This window comes from Heliangelus exortis, chromosome 8, assembly GCF_036169615.1.
Source record: "Heliangelus exortis chromosome 8, bHelExo1.hap1, whole genome shotgun sequence".
NCBI lineage: Eukaryota > Metazoa > Chordata > Aves > Apodiformes > Trochilidae > Heliangelus > Heliangelus exortis.
The window spans coordinates 2,187,416-2,211,381 of record NC_092429.1 but is presented as its reverse complement, the minus strand read 5'-3'; the positions used below and the strand labels follow the sequence as shown (position 1 = coordinate 2,211,381).

The 23,966-nt window shown below is 40.9% G+C and overlaps 1 protein-coding gene across 1 annotated transcript; it reads right to left on the bottom strand.

Annotated features, from left to right (window-relative positions):
• Positions 1-295: 295 nt before the first annotated feature.
• On the bottom strand, positions 296-23,952 carry ITGB3BP (integrin subunit beta 3 binding protein). The gene is made up of 9 exons (XM_071749935.1): positions 23,848-23,952; positions 19,472-19,514; positions 16,925-17,063; positions 14,423-14,507; positions 12,111-12,189; positions 10,868-10,961; positions 8,952-9,011; positions 2,242-2,295; positions 296-1,714 (listed from the first exon to the last, which is right to left on the bottom strand). Exons 1-8 carry the CDS (start codon positions 23,850-23,852, stop codon positions 2,243-2,245), a joined length of 558 nt encoding a protein of 185 aa, XP_071606036.1. The 5' UTR covers positions 23,853-23,952; the 3' UTR covers positions 296-1,714; position 2,242.
• Positions 23,953-23,966: the final 14 nt, after the last annotated feature.

Below are 23,966 nucleotides of genomic sequence, written 5' to 3'. Positions count from 1 at the left end.
TGTCCTTGAGATGGCCTCCAGGGGTGATAAAGTGAGAACCATCCGATCCACCTTGGGTGGAACTGGAAATGGTTCTTAACAGCCCCAGCTGTTTCTGAAAGGCAAACGCCAAGTACACGGAGAGGTCAAAGAAACAGTAACTGCTCAAATAGCTGAGGCATGTGTGAGGAGTTTTGCAGCAGAATCTTAGTGTCTAACTGTATTTCCCTAAAAATTTGGTACATCCCACATTGATTTGGTAATTGCCAGGGTCTAAGTGATTGCTGTAACTTGTCCATCATCACCTTTAGTGTTATTTTTCTGTAAGTTTTATTTTATTCTTCCAAGACTACACAGAACATTTTATTTACAATAGCATCGGGTTCATTTGCAGACACTTTTCAGACCAATAATTATTTAATTTCCAGGTTACAATCAGGGCAGGTGAAGGACTGCTGGTTCAGGCTGACCTGCCATTAGCACACAAAACAATCAGCTGGTGAATCTTGTTTGTACAACAAAAGGAACAGCAGAGACAGCTCAGATCAGAAGGGTGCAAAAGGTAAACAGAGGAGCTGACACAATTCCCTTCAAGCAATCACTGACTTTTTGTTTCCCAGTCAGACTGCACAGTCTGGAGTGCAAGAACATTTTTTTGTCAATTAAAAACTCCCAAAGCTTCAGTGCAAACACAATGGAACACATTATCAGGCTGTCTCTCAGGATATTAGTAGGACAAATTGGTTTATTTGTTCAAGTAGCAGCCCTTTGCAGGGGGAGCACACAAGGATGTTCAGTTGTGTGCATTTATGTTGATATTTAATAAAAAACCACCACCCCAAATCATTTTTCTGCAGCTTTCCAACACGAGAGGCTGCATCTCACTCAAGGGTCTCAGATGGAGGGTGGAAAGGTGGTTTTGAGGATAATGAAAAAAGAAAGAGAAAAGGAGGAACTGGTAAAGACTCTCCCCATGTATCATTAACTACCAGAACTAAACTAAAATCTTGCTCTAAAAAGCAAATATTAGTAGAACCATCTGTGGTAACAGGGTGTCTTATTTTGGCTGTAGAGACCACACCTTCCTAGGTGACAAATATGTCCCTAACTGTGCAGGGAAAGTGGTGTTTGTAAGCAAACACGTTCAGCACTCAGCATAATTCATTCCACAGCAGAGCTTTTGAGCCCAATCACCATTAGGAAGAAGTTGCACATTTTTGGGCAGGTTGTTGCAAAAGGAGATGCATTAATTTAAAGCAGTTTTGCTGGCTGGGGAATGTGGGGACTCCATTCCATGAGCCTGTGTGTCCCCTCCACCCTGGTGGGAAGCAGCCACTTCCCACGGGGCCTGGGAGCCAAAGTTCATCTTTTAACATGGATTCTTCTCCCCCAGTTCTTGGTGGGAGGAGGGTTCTAGCTTTGTTTTATTTGCAGTGAGAACCCACAGAAGCTACAACTCACTTGCCAAGCAAACCTCAGTCAGCGTTTTGTGGCCGCGCTTGCGTAAGGCACCCATGATGTATTATTTACATTGAGATTATCTGCTTGGGCACATTGTTAAATTTAAATAGATGCCAGAAATTTTATCTAGATGTGCACCTGCCAGTGCAATGAGCCATCCCGACCTGGTATTTGCTGGGGAGATTGGTTTACAGGCATTTCTTCTCTCCTTTTAAGTCCAGTCAAGCAGATGTAGAACTCTGGGTTGATGCGGAATGCATTTTTCACATAATGCCTGTGTGGAGATAAGGAATGACTAAAATAAATAGCAATTAGGCAATGGCATCAGTGCTCATGTGACCTGTGCAGAATTATCCTATGTCCAGTGTGAGCCTCACTGCATAAAAAAATAGAGAGATGGACAGACAGACATCCTAAGGCAATGTAGAGCCTTCCCTTGACCTGCAATCATTTAAGACTTTTAAAGGAAATGCTGTAGTTTTTATCTCTAGAAAAGTTGAGAAGTAGGTACTAAAAGATCATTTAGCTACCACAACTAGTTTTTTTTTTTTTTAACAGTAAGAAAGGAAAGGGCTTTACAGTGTTGGTCACACTCGGGAAAGGATAGAGAGGACAGGAGAAAGTAACTGTGTGAGAACCACCACATGCGGAGTAGCAGCTTTTCCCATCAAGCTGTTGCAGTTTTGTCTGCAGGTCCCCACACAGGATCACCCCACAGATGTTTTACAAGGAAGCCCCTGGGATGATCCCACCTGGATGTGGCAGCTGGAGGAGGCACCCAGCAGAGCAGGGGCTTCTTACCTCAGTCAAGGAGAGACTTCAAGAACATGGCACTGCTGGCAGGCTGGATGCACTCTGGGGAGGAGGAGGAAGATCAGTTGGGATAAAGAGAACAATGGTGTTACTCCAGAATTTATGGAAATTACCACGCAGTTATGAGTTAAACAAATTAACAGAGCCCCTGTTACTTCATGCAGTTACCATGTCTCAACAGTTATTAGGAGTCTGTCTTAATTACTTGTGTGTACACACCTATGCTACCTCATTACCAAGGATGGTGAGGCAGAACAGATTGTGTTACAAGTATTAGAAGCTGGTCCCTTTTTTTCCTGCTATAAATATGAAAAGAGAACACACAGAAATCCCTAAGAACTGTATCAGCAGATTCTGCAGAATCCAATCAAGGATTGGATCAGAGGAACAGCCATTCCCTGGGACCTCTAAGGAGGTGGCAAAAGCAAGCAACCCCACTGGAGCCCCTTCCTCAAGGAGGGCAGGGTCATGGTGAAGAGCTGAGCAGATGGCTGGAAGAAGTAGAGGAAAAGCTTGCAGGGGTAGAAAGGAACTCAGGGAATGAGAACACAGGGGGAAAGGGCCTGGAAGCAGGTGCCAGGATTGCCTTTCTGCAGCAGGTGATCAGCTCTGGCCTGCTGATGGTTCATACTGCTTTTTGACTCCACCACCACAGAAGGGTGAAGAGAGAATTCCAAATGATTTGCCTTGTATTAAACACCCTGAGAACACCAGACAGACATTTACAGCAGCTTATAGCTAAAAAGACTTCAGCTGTGAGGAAAGGGGCTGCAAAAAAACTGAGATGGAGAGAGGCAGCAAAGCCACCCAAGTCATGGGTGGTGGTGGGGAAGATTATCCTCAGATCCCTGCTGTCACAGGAGACCTGCCTGTGGGGCTGCCATGAGGGCCAAGTGACCTTACCTGGAGCTTGAGCAAACCTCATAAACACCACCCAGATTCTCACAGCACCCTCAAACCATTCCCTATCAAAACCCCAAACTGTCCACTCCTGTATGACAAGAAAAGGAGAGGTTTAAGTACCAGCTGGTTTCTTGGTACCAAACCCAGTCTGTGTGAAGCCTCTCATCCCCAGGTGTGGCACTGTGGCTGGGCAGCACTGACAGAACCCACACACCACAGCAGCCAGGCCAAGAGCTGCATTTCACTCTCAGAAGCTGTCCAGAGAAAACACCATGAACTCAGCTTCCTTCCCAGAAACACACCATGAGAGCACCTTTTGACAAAAGCTTTATTTATGGTAATATTTACACAGATGATATTAAGGTTTAGATAGCCAAGTAACCAAATCATATGATTTACTCCTCAGCTGCTTAAAATGCTTGTGGTAGAGTTAAAGATGTTTTGGGGTTTGGCTTTTTTTTTTTTTTTTTTTTTTTGAGCTAAAGAAGACAATCAGTTGCTCTTAAAAACTGTAACAACACAAAAAACCACAACCACCTTTCTCACTCTTAGTATTTTCCTGTGCAGAACTCCTAAGAAAACTATGTAAAAGCCAAGAGAACATGAGCAGAAATTCTGGATGGAAATTGGTCGTGAGCAGAACAGCTCAGAGAGAGAGGAAGGGATCTGTGGAGGTGACCAGAAAGATGCCAGGGTGCAAGACCAGCTCTTGTCTTCTCATCAGCTCCATGTTTTTTAGGGTAAGGCAGTAGCTGGAGGGTCACCAGACCCTCACCCTGTGGGGTGTGGTGGGAGCCTTGCTGCCCTTTGCCATCCTGTCTCCTGGCCCTGGCCTGCAGAAGTGTTAAAAGGGTAGAACCTTCCCAAGTTTCTTTTCTCCTCTTACTTCCACCCCCATTCCTTGCCGAGTTTGACTGCTCTAAAACATTTACAGATCTAAAAAGCAGAGAGGAAAAAAATGTTCACCTGTCAGGTGATATAAAACCAATCTTCTACTAAATGTGCCAGAATAATTCTTCTCCACCTCAACCACAGTTAAAACCTTCAGTCTATTCATTACTGTCTTTTTATAGTATTTTTATTTAATAAAACCTATTAAGACTACCATACAAATCTCTTTACTTATGCTTTTATCTTTTAACTGATCAATTTTTATATTGCTGACATCCCTTCTTCACCATTTGCTCATTTAAAAATTCATAGTATATGAGCTATGTCTCTGGAGAAAACGTCTATAAAATTTGTTACAGCTGGCAAATGTGTATGAGTCAGTGATAGCACATGACTAAATGCTTCACAGAAAATAAAATTTGTTTCTGTAGTAAGCAGAACTGTTTAAATGTTATTTATTTTTATGTTTCAAAGAAAATATATTGTGAAGTGCTGCATTGATTTAATACGCAACAATGTCTGTGTACACGCTGTACAAGGAAAATTTATGAAACCTTTGCACAACTCCTTTAATTGAATTTTCCAAATCTCTCACCACACACAAATAATCAATATCTTCTGCAGAGAAAACCAGTCAGAATTATTACAGTCTTTCTTTTCAATTTTGTTGTCATCAGCACATACAGAGCACCTGGATATTTGTAATGTCTGGATAGCAAGTTATTTTATTTACACCTCTTAAACATATAATTGCTACTAAGTGAGCCCAAACTAATGTTTCTTTTTTTTTTTTTTTAAATTTAAAATAATTATATTCATGGGAGAAAGCAGTGTTTTTCCTGGTGTAGAAGTTGCTACATGTAGCTGTTGAAAGAACAACAATTCTTTTTAATTTTTCATTAAGCTTAATACTCTAAAGCTTAGATCCACTGGAATTAAAAATTAATAGCTATTGCATCTGTAAAAAGGTAAATAGGTAAATAAACAGGAGTGTGACATCCATGAATAAATGTGGGTGCTGACACCTAAATATAAAATGCAGGTTGACAGTTCTCTATTTATATACATCTGAGGCCTGTAGTCGTATGTCTCATGTGCATTTCTAGATCTGCCACAGCAGTTAATAGCTTAATATTTCATCTACATAGCAGAGGGTGTTAAATCACTGGAGATTTGTAATTTGCCCCTTTCCTTCCATCCCCAAAAAGCAGACTGTGCTGGTGACCTCAGACCCAGAGACAGCCTCAGGCTGTGTTTTTGGACACCCACTCACCAGGTGCAGGTACAGTCCAGGAGACCCAAAACCTGCTGGCAAAGAGGGGTCCAGGAGAAACCTGCCCACCAGCTCCTTTCCCTTTCAGTAGACAGGATTATTCACTCACCTCAAGAAAATCACTGACAGTGCAGGGTTTGGGCACCAGGCTGATGGGGTTTTGTCACCTCTGATAGATTGTAAGGGGCTTTGCCTGGCTGCAGACTGAAAAAGGATTTGCTTGTATGGGGTGAGAGAAAAAGTAAAGTCAAACTGAGCCTGAGCAACCAGAGCTTTAAATCCCCACGATACAGATGGGTTTCACTGGGTGCAGTCCCATTTACACACTGAGGAACAACTTACAAACACAGCAGAGAGCCAAATCTCCCCATCTCTACATGCAGGAAACCTGCCTGAGCAGAAATGCAGATGGGTCTTCCCCAGGCAAGGGGGGATGAACAGGGCCAGGCTCCCTCCCTCTCCACATGAACAAAATTAGGATTTCTTGAAGCTGTCTCCCTGGTGACACAGGACACAACACTCCCAGGGTACAGCTTATCCCCATGGGATGGTTTCAGCTCCAGGGAATCAGCTGCCAGTTGGGAATGTGTGCAGTGCCTCTGCACCACCTCTCTCTACTCTCTGCCATCCACCTGCACCCTAAGGAGCTAAGCTGTGCCAGTCTCAGTGACTGCTCCTGCCTGCCTGCAGCCCTTTCAGCCCACAAGAAGACTCTTGGACACAGATTTAGTCTGGGGAAGCATCAGCTCTGTCCCCACACAGCCTGAGGCATCCAGGTTTTCCAGGACTAGGTTGACTGAACCTGAATTCAATTGAATACCAGGTTTTAGAGCTTGTTTTCAGAAAATAGTTATTTGTAGTTCAATTTCAGTCTTAGTTCCACAGCCTGAGTAGGCCAAGAGGGCAACTCATGTCTTGGTTGGATGTGGGACTGAAGATTACCAATGACCACACCAAGCACTGCAGGGCCATGAACTCAGAGCAGACATTTCTGATGACACCAAACCTGGTCTTTAATGCTAAGAACTTCAACATATCATTTGCAAACACGAGCTTGAAGCTTCTATCTAATAATAACCTCTCTGGAAAAAAAAAAAAGTCCTTCAGCATCACCTTGTTGCTTTTAGAAATAATATACTTCACAAAAAGGCTGCTGGAGAGACCTTGTCAAACTCTGGCTGGGAAGAAGCCTGGGATTTGACAGAAAGGACCTTGGGAGAATGCAGGAACTGCTTTAAACTTGATTTTCCCTCACAGCAACTCCCCAGCAGTCCAGACCCAAGCTACTCAGCTGTTGGTCCACAGAGATGCAATAGAAGTCCAAACTCAAAATGACATAAAGAGGGACAAGCCAGGGAAAAAAATATTCTTCCCATTTTATCTGCTTTGAGAAGGAACTCTGCTTCTTTAGGAGGCATCTGTGTTGAGCAGTGTTTCTAAAATGGGATCTTATCTTTTGCCATATATGCAGAGTCTTCCAACAATGGGACTGGCAAGTGGGAACTCATTACTTAGTCCTTTATCTCTCCAGCTTTGCTTTCATTAGTCATTTCGAGTGGCATCCAATGAAGTTCCATCTACTGAATCCTGATGCAGCCTCTTGGAAAGCCACCACTACTGCTGGAAAGAGTGCAAGTGTCTGTCCATCACATTAAAAACAGCAGGAAAGTTGGGAATGCTCAGAATGAAACTTAACAGGGGTGATCATGTTTGCCCGTGGCCTTGGCAGGAGGAACAGCAACACAGAAAAGAAAGTATTTTTTTACTTCATTACCAGATACAGCCTGAAAAGAGTTTTCCTTAACATTTGATCTTAGAACACTCTTTTGTTTCTTACTTGTACAGGAGATGGAGTCATGGACATGGTTTATGTCAGTGGTTTTGGGGAAGTAAAGTCCTAATATAACTTGTAACAACCATCTTAAGGAGCCTTCCTGTTTAGAATGTTGTCTTCACTCCTCCAGACTCTGAACTTACTACATTTTCCTTGCAAATATGCACATTGCAACCTACACATTCATTCTCAGCACACAGAAAGCATGTTTGGGGCTGCAACTTACCAACCAGATTTCATCTCTTGGCAACTGCTTTACAGTTTGCTTACATTCTATTAAAAAACATTTTGTTTACTGTAACTGCTAGTCATGGACAAACAATGCTGCCCTTTTTTATCCTGGGCACACAAAATGATATACTGAGCTGTACATAATGCTGCCCATTGAGCAAGGAATGTTTTGAATTGAGTTGTTTTAAGTAGAGGTTGTGTATGTAAAGTAAATAAATTTCATGCCTCACCATGTGATGATAATGTGACATTCCTTCTGCACTGAGCCACAGAACAGTCATAAGTTTTAAATCTTCAGCATAACTAATTAAAAATAATCAGGAAAAAAACACATCCACAGCTAAAAAGGCAAAGTAAAACATCCCCATGCTTTCCTTTTATCACATACTTTGCCTCTCCTCCTCCTACATTTTCAAGACTGCAAAATTTAATTTACTATTTATTAAAGCAACATTGACAACTCATCAAAACTGGTCCACTTTTAAACTCATAATTCTATTTTCCATCCTACTTCCACGAAATATCTCATTTCTAATCTAACATACTGTGTTTAGCTCTAGGGGCTGCTTTCCAGAGGAGAGATGGAACTATGGATCTGCCCTGGTGACCATGAGGGAGCAGCAGACAAAGGAAGCAAGGACTGCAGCTCCCAGGTAAGGACTGAGATCACTTCAACAGAAGGACAGAGGTACAGCAGAAATAGCAGCTTGCACAAATCAGCCAACTTCCTTAAAACTCCTTTTTAATTTGCAGTCATCTGCTGATTAGGTTTGAAACTTAGGTCTCTTTCCTTTAGAGAATTCCCTACAGCAGAAAGGATTTAGGCAGGTGGAAGAGCAGATGGAAGGAAAATCAAGAGTGCTGCTCATGATATGAAGTAGTCCTTGGTTCTCTTTTGCTCTAAGGCAGAATACATGAAGGCATGAGGAATATCAGTGGTGAATGTTTGTTGATTTTACAGGGTGTGAAAGAAAAAAAAACCACCCCAAATCTTGTGTGTATCCCCTCTGCTACCTTCCCAGCTAGACAAGGCACTCAAGTGGCTCTGTGGGCTGCACTCTATTAAATCCCACAGACTTTAGATGTTTTCACAGCCCTAGTTATGAAGCAACCAAACAGTCAGGGTTTCACAGGCCCCTGGGGTGTGCTAAACACCTCACAATACCTATAAGGTGAGAAAGGTTTTGCTGCAAAGAGTGTGTGCTCCTTGGCTTACAGACTGAAAATGCAGGGGGAGGGAGGAGAGTGAGGAAGGATAACTGGGCTACATAAAAGCTCTGTAAACTCTCTAGGACCTGGCTTACTTATTTCTATCTCTGCCTCAAGTGCAAAATTGATTTTTTTTTTCTCCTTTCACACTCTGGTGGTAAAACATCCAATACCATGAAAGTAACAACATGAAATGGAAGAGTGCAAAAGTTCTTGGGAGAAACATATTTGGCTATGATCATTTTCATGTAGTAATGGTTACACCCAACTTATTTCAAGTGGAAAGAATTAAGAAGGAATAAACTAGAAGGAATCATCAAAACATCTGTTGCACAGGAGTAATAGGAGGTTTCTTACCTTGGGCAGGAAGTTTTCCATGGTTTCTTTTGAACAGCTGTAGCTCCTCTGCTTGGCTCACTGGTCAAATAAATGAATATGAATTTAAAAATATGAAAGAGATATCAAAGAAAATAATACCTACACCTTCTTTCTCACTTTGAAAGCATTGTTGTCTTCTTCAAGCAATTACAACCTTCCTCCCTCATCTATGTGCTCAAAAAAACCCTAACAAAACATTTTCAATATGAAACAAAATTTGAGAAGTGCTTCCAAGCCTCAGCACATTTTATTCCCATTTTTGTCTTCTTGTGCTGACATTGTTCTTTGATTCCAATTCAGAAATGGAGGGAAAAGATGATCCTGTCCCATTTTGGAAGCAGAAAATGTCAACACTAGGTCTGACATCTGGACAGTCTTACTGCCAGGTCCCCAGTGTAGGGTAGCAATATAAACAGACTGTTTCCAGAAAACTTCATTATTCTGTGTAAGAAAGCATCTGGTTACATGCATTACAGTGGGAATTACTACACAGAATGAGGGAAACAAATCAGGAAAGAAATGGTAAATTAAACTGGTAAAGTTGCTGGAATTGTGTGGTGGAGAAATCCTGCTGCTGGGGCACATGCACCTAATGCATTAGAAGAGTCCCATTTGGTAGGAAAAAATCTCTAGCACCTGTTTCCAACCATGGACAAAGCAGCAGTCCCAGTTACCTTGGCTTTTGCTCTCCTGCAGCTGGTTCAAAGTCTTTTTACACTGCAGAAACCAAACAGGTTGTTGAATAATGTACCCAACAAAACATCCTGTTTGCTGCAGGTTAAGAAATGTTTTTCTCTTTTTTGTGTGTGCTTCTCCAGAGCCTGGGCACAGGGACTGGGAGTGTGTGCATGGATTATTCCTATTCCCTGGGACTCAGACCAGCAGAGGTTGGTATGAAAAACTTACCAAAGCAATGGTATTTATGTGAAAAAGAAATGCAGTCTTAGACACACACCTCAGCCACCACCCTGCCATGGGGGTGCAGAGAAAAAGTGTGGCTCTTATGAGCCACAAATGAACAAACTCTTCTGAGGCAAAAAGTTTGGGTGCTCTTTGGTGCCCACAGCTCCTTTCACCACTTTCTTAAAGGAATGACCTGGCCAAGGAGATCTTTCTTGCTTCTTCCTGAAATCTAATAAATTTTGGGGTTTTCTTTTTGTTTTGTTTTGTTTTTTTCTGCTATTAACCATGAACACAAGGTGCTTTTTTTTTTTGCATTAAAATATCTTCCCATCATGTACTTTCCTTCCAATTGTTGAGGCAGTTGCTAAGAGAAGTTTGGATGCACTTTTGCAGTTTCAGATATGTCCCCAGACTCTCTGATTCGAATCAAGGTTTAAGAGTTTCCTGAAAATGGTCACAGAGAAATGAAAATCTTTGGCTTTCTAGGTTCCCTGGCAAAAGTATTACAGATGTGCCAGCTGTGAAGTGCTCTTCTGCCAACACAATAAGCATCTGGTATGTCCATAATTTAAAGAGACATGAATAGCAATTTTTTTAAAGCCTGGAAACTCTACTTTCAGCCTAATCCTCCTAACAGGCAAACAAACAAAACAACTTCCTCACAAAAAGGGAAGAAAGGGAATGCAATCAAAGTGCAAAGGTTTAGCCTAATCACTAGCTAACTACCCACTAAGTATCTAACTATTTACATAAGAAAAGGTGTTGCTCTTCCAGGTTTTCCCTGTCTGTGCCTGTGAGTTAGAAAAGGGCTGGTGGGGCTGCCTTTTTTTTTCTTTCCTGGTTGGATGCATAAAGACATCCAAAAAACCCCACACGTCAGAGTCCTGGGGTTAACACTCCACTACAGCACGGAGTGGGGGAGGGAAACCTTTGGGGTGATCACTGTTAAACTGTTTAAAAAGGGGATAAATATAATCGAAAATCCTCCTTACTTAGCTCTTGGGTTTTCTGCACCTCAGCACGCAAGTCGCAGGACAAGTCGGAGGCAGCAATAATATTTCCAAGCTCACCACTGCCCTCTAAAGCCTGAAAAAAAAAACCCAACCAAACCCCAAACTAGAATTAAAGACATCGTTAAATCTCATTCCCGAACTATCTACTTACAACTTATTTAAAACAACCCACGGAAAAAAAAAAAAAAAAAAAAAAAAATCGGGAAATTTTCCATAAAGCTGCAGGAGACTCCACCTCAGCAGAAGTTCCAGGGGGAGGAACATTTGCTGCTTTGGAAAATAGCACTCAGGTGCCTCTGAGTGTGTTACTTAAACATCTCCTGTTATTTATTCGTTCGTGAGTCTTCAGCTGTTTAAACAGATTAACACTTGATCCCCTGAAAAGCAATCTTGGCACAGGGACAAGCCTGCTGTAATATGTCAGTAAAATGGAAATCTAACAGCGTTTAAGATGCTACTGAACACACAGAGCATTTCATGGTAGGTCTAAAAACACACGCTGTCAATCTGGGGAGACACTGAGAGGGTTTCTCAATGGAGTTTTCTAGCTAAACATTTCAATTAAAATAGTTTAGATTAGTATCAAGTCTTTTTTTCAGCCTTTTTTTTTTCTTTTGGTTTTGTTTTCAACGAGAACGTTGTCAGAGCCCTCATGCAAGTGAAATAAATCAACATGAATCCAGTGAGTTATTTTTTACAAGCTATGGATATATAGCAACCAACTTGGTGCTAAATTTATTCAGGAAACAAAATCTGAATAAAAGAGAGGAGTGATTTGCATTTTAGCATGTATTAAGCAGACTGTTAAGTGATGATACATTAGTGATAAATTAAACAGTACCATCACTTCAACACAAAGGGATATTTAATCATCAAGGACATAAAAATCTAGGCAATAATAATTCATACTTCAAGTTATAAATAATAGTTGATAACTACTTCATATGCTTTTATTCATGGACAAAATGAGGAGTGACAGAAATTAAAAATTATGTACTTGGTAAAGCAACTCCTCTAGTTTAAAAAATAATAAAATGAAATCCACTAAGTTCTGGGATGTTTTTATGCATTTTCTTCACTTCCAAGTCAAACCTTCTGAGTTTCAAGTATTTTATTTGCTTCCCTGCTCCTTAAAATTAAAATATTGCATGTAAGATTTTAATATTAATTTCATATCCAATATTAAAAGTAGATTAAAAAAATAAATCAGTGTAAAACAGACCTGTAGGCTTCTCAGATTTGCTCTTATTTCCAGAAATCTACCCAAGGAACTTTTCACTTTGGACTGCAATTCCATGAACCTGCAGAAAAAGGTTAAAATAAAACTATTTCAATAAGCCACATCACTGCTTGCTGAAAATCAGTGTTTACAGTGTCTCCCAGAGTTGGATCCAGGGTGGATCTAGATAAGCTGTGAACAGATGGGCTTTGCAACCTGATTGTATCATCTAACACCAAATATAACTTGCTTGTGGTTAGGATATATATGGGAACTGCCAAAAATATATACAGATATATCCTGATTTTAAGGATAAGAACTCAGGTTCAACAATATTAGAGGGTTTTCTTTGGCTTGTGCAGGCAGGCAGTGGTAAAACCAGGAATTTTGTTCCTAAAAGCAGGAATTTAACCAAGAGGATGAGCTTCCCAAACCCATGGACTACAAGACCACACAAAGGTGTCTTATTACCAGTGTAAAAATGGTCAACCTTCAGAGTTTCATGGGTTTTGCAATAAAATTTAAAACAACACAGAAGATCTAGACAAAACAACACCAGATGTAAAAGGCAGGCTTCAATCAAGGATTTGCACTGAATTTGTAGTGAAAAAAAGTTCCTGCAATGCATGTTCAGGCTTCTGAGCAATTTTATGATGCAAATCAAGGGAGACAACAGAGAAATAACCTATTTGCTGCTTCCTCCCACAGAATCACCCTTCTAAAAAACTCCAAATTCAGAAGCAACTCCAGTATGAGAAAAACTTCTCCCTGATGTGTTTCAAGGTAGGAACAGAAAGCTGTGCAGAAAGGAAAGTGCTCGTGTCAGTGTGTCCTACAAAATACTTCCATACACTGTATTTTTACAGGTAGAAAGTTCACATAAATATTACTGTGCAGGTGTTAATTTCTAAATGTATTTTACTGGCATGTCACTAACTGCTGCTCTTCTGCTAATCTTAGAGTTTAAAAACAAATGTTGAATTCTTGAGCACAAACATTTCCATGTCAATGAAGACTATGATTACTCAAATGAACCTGCATTTCAAAGTTACTAAGAAACCAGTCTATATGTGTTGACCAAGGCCTTTGCTGAACCACAAAAAATCCCCCAATTATTCAGTTTCCACTGGTACAACTGTAAGAGTTTATTTTTTACTATCTAACATGCCATCCAAACAATTCTACTCCCTGTCTTCCTACAACAGAAGAAATTTCAAGCTAACTGTGAGGGAGAACATCCATTTACAAGGAAAAAAAAAAATCAACATACACCCTGAGAGTTCAAGTGCAACGATCAAAAGGAAGAGCTACAACTTCAAACATAAAATAGGTAATATTTAGTTGAATAAATGTCACAAATGTTATTTGTTAGTGAAAAAGAAATGCATGCATAAAATATCTATCATTATATGATGAAAGAAATCCATTCAAGGACAGCCCCCCAACTCTTAAAGGTGGGTTAACTCTCCAGTACAGGTACTGCACTACCATGGTGATGATGCTTCCAGTGGCACAGCCAGAGCAAGGACTTCCAGCAGGAGCAGGAGGAGATGGGAAGTGCCAGGAAGCTGAGCAGCAAAGGAGGATGCAGGGAATGGAGGTTGGCAGTACCCTGAGGTGAGCTCTTAGTGACAGCAGGAAAGCCACTTTAGATTTTGGAGAGAGAGTGTGTCAGACCTAGAGACAGGAGAATTTCTGTCATGAGCTGAATGCACAGGCCACGGGGTCTGAATGAATCACAGGACATGATAAAAACATTTATTCTGCTGGTAAGGAGAGAAGAAGAGTTCTGGTGTAGCCATGCTGATGCTGAGCTATGAATCAGACTTTCTTGGTTAGCTGAAAAAGTCAAGAATTTTAGAAGATTATGCAAAGCAAACATGAGGTTTCACCATGACCAGCTGGGGCTGGTTTTTAAGCAAAGTGTGGCTGTCTGTTTCTGTATCTGTGGCAGCTAATGCTTCCAAAAACAAGGTAAAGGAATGTACACTTCCAGAGGAGTCTGGAAAGGCAAACCATACCTTCCTTTTGGCAGTTTCATTGTAATATCTCTTTGTGGAGCACCATGAAGGTGCCTCCTGTAAGCAGCAGTGTCATGTGCCCCACACCAGCAGGGCAAGGCAGAACTGGCTGGGCAGTTGTTCTGCAAACCCTGCATTAATCTGTACCTACAACTGTAAGCCTGCCATTCAGTGCCTCTGAATCCAATCCTGTGGAAGTATTAAAAAAACAACAGCTATTAATTTAATTCTGTCTGAAATATTCATCTTTTGTAAGTAAAAATCACAGCATCACAGCCACGGTGCCACACTTACACATCCTCTTCTGTTGGAGGCTGCCCTCTCCTGGATAAAATGCTTTCTGGATTGGTCTCCTCAGTGCTGTCTCCCAGGGGGTTCACTAGAAAGAAAAGAAACAATAAAGACCAAAAAAAAAGATATAGGATATTTGAAGTACAAAGAAAAGGTGTTAGGATGAACCCTGACTGTTCAATGATCTTTTAGGAAGAGAAGCAAACCTCAAAACTCACTTATGAAGCAGGACAGAATCCCCTGTGATGAAACACACTGCATTCACTATGGTTTGACCTCTCATCATTTCACAGTACATTTGTATTTGTGGAAATCCTGGGATTACTGTATACTGGAAATTAGTGTAATTCTGACAGCTACTGTGTTCTGCTCAGCAGCTCTTTATCCTCTTCACTGCCTAAACACAGCTCATTAGCACAGAGCATTGTCATGAAAACATGGTGCTGACTGAGCAATGAAACCTCCTTTTTCCTCCTCTGAAAAGTTCCTCCAACTCCAGCTTGTAAACAACTCCAAGGAAATCCTGCAAATTATTTCAAAAGGCTCTGAGTGCTAAATTGTCTGTACTGTCTTTCTGTAGGTTGGGTGAGGTTCTGAGGTGAGGAGATTCCAAGGGAAGTGTCAAACAGAGCCTGTTCTCCCCAAACAAGGGGACAGGGGGATGTTTTTCCTGATGAGATTAGGAAAGTTAGTGCTGCACTACAATAACTTCAGCTGCTGGCTGCTATCTACTTGGGATTCCTCAGCAGCCACTTCTGAAGGCCTCATATGTATAACAATAGCCCTCTGGCCACAAAAAGACCTCCTGAATTTCCATCTGTTTACACAACTTCTCACAACCTGAGCAGTTCAGGCAGAAATCACCTTAGAACAAAAATAGATTAAAATTTTATCTTGTGTCAATGACTGTAGTTTTAAAAGTCAGCATTACTTTTGAGCAACCTTAGCATTCTGTTGGTATTCAGCCTTTTTTAAATTCCTCCACACTGTTATTCAAGAGAAAATGATATTCCTAAGACAAGAAATTTCCAGCTGTCCCCTCAGATGCTTACTACTTCGTGTACTTTGCACAAAGTAGGTTTTCATAGCATTTATTTTGTGCCAATTTCCATTCTGTTGTGGTTTTGCATGTTGGTCACAGAAAAAAAGAATATAGATTATACTCTTAACACCTCCCAAGTGGTATGTGTAAGCTATTAAAACATTCCAGTACTTTAAAGTCTCCTTGCTGAAGGAGAAAATAAACTGGGGGTTTAAAAGGACAACCTGGAACCTGTGGTGTAAGATGAAGTCTTCTCTACCACCATCTTGTAGCTGTATGAACACAGGGGGAAAAAATAAAGTAGCTTAAGACTACATTGCTGAATAATTATCCATCTAAATGTCAGCAATAATCATGTGATCAGCCTTTATACAGGCAGAAAAGAATCTTCCCCTATGTCCATAGTTAATATCAGTATGGAAATACAGTATATGTTCACCTTTCCCATTGACATCCTAATGTACAGGGATTTTAAAACAGGACATTTTGACCCCTTTTTCTTCCATTTTCCATGTAATGCAAATGTACAGATGCTAAAAAATAGCTTTGAAACATCCTGGAGGAAAAAAATCCACTTTTGCAGATCCACGTGGTGTAACAGCTAATGGAAAACTCTGTAGACATCTAGCTAAATTTCAAACAGTGATTATTCTGTCCTGCTCACAATATTTCTACTCTTCATAATTCATGTATGTTAGTGAGGCATCAATTACTGCACATAAATTCTAAAATATATGGGGCATAAAAATCCCTTTAACCCAACAAAAAGGCACAGCAAGAACTGATGGCTGAAAAGTAAAGCTGAACAAATTCAAAACCTGACAGCTTTTTTTTTTTTAAATAGTGAAGGTAATTGAACAAGGAACTTTCTAACAAGAAAAAGTGATGGATGATGATGATGATGATTATTATTATTATTCAGATAAAGACAACCATCTTTATAGGAGTTGTACTGCAAGGAAATAAAAGCTCTTGGGCTGAGGTCATTTAATGATTCCTTAACACTTTGAAAGCCCACATAAAAGCAGGTTAGGCTACTGAAAATACATAAAGAATGCAAAGTAGAGGAGTTGAACTACTGCCAGTAGCACCTACCAGTTCTGCCAGTGGAAGCTGGAATTTAGAAAGAAACCCAGCAAAGGACATTGTTAGGATAAACATGTCTGAAGAAAAGAATTCATTGAATTATTGGCAAAAATGCCAGTGCAGGGTTTTTTTGCTGATCCAAAGTCAAACAATTCTAATATTGATCAACAGAAAGGAAAACTTGTCTATAAGCCAGTTGTTTCATAAACACCCCCAAGATTTACACAGAAAACCCCTCAAGCTTTCAAAGTCAACATCTGCTTTTCCAAAAGCCATTAAAATCCTTTAAGAGGAGAAATCAAACATACCACATGGGAGATAAGGCACTAAATCCAGGCAATAACCAGAAAAACATAAAGACAGAATATTCAACTAACCATCTGAAGGGTGGCTTCTGAGGTTTTGTGCATTATGGCTCGTGGGAGATGAAAATGGGCTGATTTGGCAAGTTCCTGTGGTTGGTGAGTAAGAGCTCAGATTTTTCTTTTTGGCCTTCAAAGGTGTTGCAGCACATGTCTGAAATGGAGCAGAAGACAAAGAATCTACATAAATATTGGCTAAAAATAAAGGCCCTATGTCCATCTCAACCTGCAGCACTTGTGAACTTTCCTTCTGCAAAATAAATACATTCAAGCCCTTCAAACGTTTTTTAGAGATTTAGTAATCTGGCATCCACACTTGGCTGGTTTTTTGTTTGTTTGATTTTGCTTTTTCAATGCAGTGAAAAACTGGTGTCAGTTTTCCTGCAGTATTGAGAATTTAATATGTGAACAATAAGCAAATACCTTTAGATTTTAATTCTATCAAAAGACAGTAATTTTAAATGATTTTCTAAACACATGTAAGTTAATAAAACAAAACAAAACAGTAAAACAACCCAAGTGAGTCCTTTAAGTCCCAGAATTTGTCTCTGGCTTAGGATTTCAATATGTCTAATGATATAAAAGGAGGTACTTGATGATGTTAAAGGAATTGTGCAGAGCTTCCAAAAGAACCAGCTTGCAATTCAGAAATATTAACTGGGATTATGTGGGACAGAGTTCCCTCTAAATGACTTGCAACTCCTAGAAATTGGGATTTCCCTGCACTACTAATATATATAAGGAAAAAAAAAACCAAACCAAAACTTTTTTTCCACAGGTTAGTGACCCTTTTTCCCTCTTGGAAACATAGTATCACCAGAGGAAACATCACAGAAAAGGAAGCTAGGAGATTTCTTAATTTTTTACTTGTTACAATCCTGGGCCTTTCAGCGAGTAGCAAATTTATTTAATTTATTTAATTTATTTCTCCTATATTTGCAACTGTAGCAAGCAAAGGAATGACACATCCCTTCCCAAACAACTACAGCCTTCTCTACCTACTTGAGCCTCACTCCAGCCTTAAAACTGAGGAGCTGTAATTTGTCTTCATGCCACTCATAACACTCACTCAATCTCCAATCTGCTTACACTTCCAGGATATTTTTCCTGCTGGAACAGCAGTCACCTCAGCCACTGTATTTCTGGATATGAACCAAGACTCCTTTTGAGCAGCTACCTGCACAAAGTACTTCAAAGGTCAGTATTTTTTGTCAGTAAGAATTTCTCTTCCAGCAAGAAGAGTCCTAATCCAGTTGTGCAATTTTTTAATGATCCCATACAAACATTACAGCATCTAAAAATACTGATTTCTGGTTGGTTCAGACATGCTTTGGGCACTCTGACCAGTGGAAGTTTTCCTCATTCAGAGGGACCTTTGTAAAGCTTCTTGCTTCACAAGAACAGGAAGGCAGGTAACCAACAAACAACTCTTTCCATCTTATGAGGAGGGGGCAGGAATAGTTTTAGGGCAGAAGATTTCTAGGTAATTTCAGCTGGACCACTCATCTACAAAAACATTACTACAGCCCAAGAAACAGATGCAAAATTACAGTCACAGCTGCATTCTGAGCAGAACAAGTTGGGTAATGGTACACTAAGCTGCTAATTAAATTGCTAATGATTTTTTTTTTAGTGCCACTGCAGTATTTTGCCACCTTTGTTTAAATTTAAAAAAAGTGCCTGGAAAAATTTTAAAATTGCACATTTCTATCTTGCTAAAGACCAGTGAGACCTCCAAATACATGCTGCACATAAACTGATCTCTGCAAAATGACAGAGAGGTGGAGATTTATGGGGAGCTTGTTTGCTGGCCAGCTATTTCTCTCTATACTTTTCCAAAATCTTCCTCCTTTTAACACCTCCATCCTCACAAGCTCCCCTGCACTGGTGGCTGCAGCAACACCCACTGCTGGTCTGGAGCAGGTAATAAATTGACATATGTCATGACATAAACTATAGCTGCATTTACAAAAAATAATAGCAACAGTACAATTTTATTTTTATTGTGATAACTGTGGTGAAATTTATTGCAGTGCTGGTGCTTTATTGTTTCATTATGCCAGGTTAGCTGAGGGAGGTAATTATATCCTTGACATCAAAATGCCTTTAATGTTTTCCTTTCAGTTCTGCAGTTTATAATATGCAAATTACAGCATTATCATAATTCCATATTGTTCCATGTACAATTACATGGCAGAACATTTGCTGCCAGGATAATGGAGCTAATTTCTAATAAATGGTTTTACCAAGGATCTTAACTCATTCAGCTCTTGGGTAAATAGTGATGGCAATAAAAATATGCATATTTCCCCATTATTTTCAAGTGATTCATGCAGATGCACAGTACCTAAAGCCAGGCAGTCCTATGACAAATGGAACACAAGAAATATACTGATGTTTTCAGCAGTAATTTTGTGCAGATCTAGAAAAGGTCTGATCTGTAACAATAAAAATGCAGCTCTGATGAAATATCCTGTTTATACACCCACATGTGCATACAGATAAACATACACATACATACATGTGCAGCCCAGATGATTCCATCCACTAAAAAATACTTACTTGATCTTTTCTAACAGTGTCCAACTTCAGTGCTCTCTTAACTCTGCAAGAGAAAGATATGGACAAGTTTGATGGTCATCTAGACACAAAGATTTCTCAATTGGTAATGTTTAAAAGACATTTTACTTTTTTTTTTTTTTTAATACTACACAGAAACCAGTGGCATGCAAAGCAAATATATTAACTGATTGAAGTCCTGTCTATTGCTGGCTTGGAAGGATAAAATATTTGCACAAGAAAACCCAATTCTCCATTTTGTTCAAGAGATAAAACCCAAGGCACTGAAGAGAAATCACACTGGGTGTTTGTCTCTTTCTCAAAGACCACAAACAATGAGAAAAAAAAGCAAACCCACTACCATCTCCATACCTTCTGAGGAAGAAGGGTTGGAATTATCTTGCCACTAGCAGAAATAATGTATCAGGCATTTGAAACACAGGTACAGCCAAGGTGAAAAAAGTAGTTCTTCCCATCATTTTAGCTCTTAACATGATTCAGTGCTGCCAGACTAGGACTTAGCTGGGGAACAGATGCTCTATGTCTTTACAGGTCCCCAAACCATAAGAAACTATTTGCTAGTCTTCTTCACCATCCTGATTCAGGAACATGCCAAGCTCTCTCTGCAAAAATCTGCTCTGCTGAACTGGATGCCCAGCTGTTAATGGCAACACTAGAAGAGGAAAGCTGAATATTTATAATACTTTATATGGTACAGCTGTCTTCTAAAGAGCAGTCATCAAAATTTTATTGAATGCAGACTAAATGCTCAAAGGAAAGAAAGGTCAACATAAATTAAGACTATTTTTCCCAGAGACAACCAAAACTTTTAAAGCCCATTCCTAAATCTTAGCAATAGTTTAAAGCATTAGATTTAAAAAAAAAAAAAAATTAAATTCTTTATAAGAATAGTCCCTATTCTATATATCTATAGAAACACATATTACATAAAATTAAAGATGATTTAGAAAACACATCAGATTTCAAGAACCAAATTCACTGGTATTCTCTTGGAAAACAATGTTTTGGCTTGTAAGGAATCAAGGTGACCTAATTCCAAACATATCCTTTTGAAATTTATGTTACTATTCCAAAAATGTAAATTAAAGTATTGGAAAAACAGAATGAAAACACACCTTTGAAATATAACTCAGTCAAGAGTCTTATATGGATAGTGTTTTACAACCATCTTTGTCACAAAAAAGGAGAAGGAAAGTATTCTATCTTTAAAAAGCCAAGTAAACAGGTAACAAATTAAAAATGTGTGTGAACTTCTTGCCACAGGGCAGCCAAAGCTGCAGCAGTTTGATGGAATTCTTTACAATGTATTTCTTTTTAAAATAGAAACCCATATTGCTTAAGGAAAGCAGACTCCATTCCATCTTCCACCCCAGTGGCAGCACAGAAACATTATATTTATTAATACCTCTGCTCTGAAGGGTGCTCTAGGGGCCAATGCATTTGCATGTTATACTAAGGCATGTTATGATGGAAGTTTTTATGATGGACTTCAAAAGAAGCTGGAAGCCAAAGCAAAGCAGAATCTGGACTCAAACATAGCTGTAGGATGAAGACAAATGAGAAACTACATGAAAAAAAAAAATAGCACCCCACTAAATTATAAAGATTTTTAAAATCTCTTAGAAAGTTGTGGACTGGTCAAGATGATGTTCTGTAAAAGCTGTCAAGTATTGTGTACAGCAATAGAATCATAGAATCATGGAATTGGCTGGGTTGGAAGGGACCTCAGAGCTGATCAAGTCCAACCCTTGATCCACTCCCCCCATGGTTCCCAGCCCATGGCACTGAGTGCCACATCCAGGCTCTTTTGAAATATCTCCAGGGATGGAGAATCCACCCCTTCCCTGGGCAGCCCATTCCAATGCCTGAGCACCCTCTCAGTAAAGAAATTCTTTCTAATGTCCAACCTAAACCTCCCCTGGCACAACTTGAGACCTCTTGTGCCCTCTTGTCTTGCTGAGAGTTGCCTGGGAAAAGAGCCCAACCCCCCCCTGGCTCCAACCTCCTTTCAGGGAGTTGGAGAGAGTGATGAGGTCTCCCCTGAGCCTCCTCTTCTCCAGCCTCAACACCCCCAGCTCCCTCAGCCTCTCCTCACAGGACTTGTGCTGGATCCCTTCCCAGCCTCCTTGCTCTTCTCTGGACCTGCTCCAGCACCTCAATCTCCTTCCTGAGCTCAGGGGCCCAGAACTGGACACAGGACTCAAGCTGTGGCCTCCCCAGGGCTGAGCACAGGGGCAGAATCCCTTCCCTGGACCTGCTGGCCACGCTCTTCCTGAGCCAGCCCAGGATGCCATTGGCCTTCGTGGCTACCTGAGCACACTGTTGAGAGTTGCAGGCAGCCCAAATTTCAAATTTCAATTTCAACCTGCTGGCCTGCAAAAGCTCTGCAAAGCCCTGAGCTGTGGCAGCAAAGAGGCAGTAGTCCCATTCCAGGCAAGCTCCTCAACATTGGGAGAAGCTGCATGGGTACAGTTTGGGCTTCAGGAGGTCAACTTTCCATCTCTTCTTCCAATCCATCCTGTCCAGCAGCTTCTGGGCTTCTTTTAGTGATTCTCTTTCTGATGCCATAATATGAGCTGGTAAGTCTCTGGCAACTGTGATTCACTCACAATAAGTTAAAAATTGGGCCCTCAGTCTACATGCAGTCAATCCTAGCTAGGACCACTGAAAAAGAAATAAAATTATCAGCTCAGACCACTGAAAAAAAAAAATCATCCAGACATCCAACATGAAGACCCAGCTGGCCAAAATGTCTTCTCTCAGATCTTTCAAAAGATGGCATGTGCTTATAGCTAGCTGTACACACTTTCAATTATTATTTTGCCCATAATATTTATCAGGTTAAAGAGCTACCTATTGCTTCTAAAGAATATTGTTCATCTATCATTCCAGGTCAGTTCCTTGCTAATACTGGGAGACCTTTACTCACTGAGTTGGTGCTTTGATGAAACCACTTACACATGAGGAACTGCTTAGCAGAGAGAATCTAGGTATGCAATTTAACTTTCTTTGTAGGAATGGGTTTTTAAGAGTGTTTTTAATTCCACGTGCACTTAGCTTTCTCTCCTTCACAATTCATTTATGAATGAATGCAAAGGTAGCAGTCAAGAACAGATTTAATATACAAAAAAGAACATACAGAATCAGGGACTTGATTGTATTATTTAATTTAAAATACTCTAGAAAGTACTGTAGTGCATTTTAAGACTATTTCAGGTACTTTCCCTTTAAGTTGCAGCTTTCACTGGGTAAACCAGAAAACACCTATATGGTATCTACATACTGCTTCATCTTCAAAACATGCCCCCAAAACTGTCTTATTTATTTATTGGAAAAGCAGAATGAACACATGATCATTTCCCAGCTAACGTGGTATTTTATTTGTGTAACCAAAGAGACTTAAATACCAAAAAATTGAAGCTTTTGCCTTGATGTTTCCTCCGTATTACTGCTGCCTGGCATCATCACTTCAAAGGGTCCCAGGGGTCAAGAGAAAGATTGTCAGAAGTTGGAACCTATGATAGCTCTATCCTAAATTATGTTTGAAATTATAGTAGGACCTGGAAGCTGGGACAATATCCCAAGCCTATCCATAGGCAAGATGAGCCTTATGGCCTCACCTTCCTGCTGCTGTAAGGCAGCAACATCCTTTCCCTATTGTTTTTCAGAAACCCACGATTAGCAAAGATACTCAAGGGTAGCACCAGACTTGCTGGATTATTGCTGAATAAACAGCAAAGAACAGGAGTGATATGAAGGGGATTTATTCCCCTCGGGGGATGGTACAAAGAGATCCGGCCTCAGGGACACCGGGCCGGGGCTGCCCCTCATCACCAGGGCCCTGCGATGCCTTCCCAGAGCTGCACAACCCCCGGCATGGCTCCTGCTACTCCTCCACCCCATCCCACAGCTCCACGGGCTTTATCCATGAGCTCTGAGGATCCAAACAAACCCTTTTCTCTGGGGAAGCCGGGAACACACACCCTACAGAAAGCCCTCCCCGCTCCGCCAGAGCTCTGCCCTCAGGACCCCACCGGCTTCAGCATCCCCCGCTCCCATCCAACACCTGGAAGGCAGAATTAGGAACAAACACCCTCCTTTCCTCACAAAACCTCCTTCCCTTCCCCTTTCCGGGATAACCCCGGGACTGTATCTCTCCTCAGGGAACGGCCATGGACTCAGCCCGCCAGGGAGCAGCGCTCCGCCTCGCAACGTCCCACACGGGCTCCTGGCGGGGAAGGGGCGGAGAACGGCGCTTGGAGCCCCGTTTTCCGGCACCTGGAGCCCCGTTTTTCGGCACCTATAGCCCCGCTTACCGGCACCTAGAGCCCCGCTTACCCTCCCGCCCCGATACCTACGACATTGCGGTGCCCGGAGCCTCTCCCGCCGCCTTCTCCGCTCTCCCGCCGCCTTCCCCGCTCTCCCGCCGCCGTGCGCCGGTCAAACGCCGCCGGCTGGAAACGGCGCTGAGAGGGCG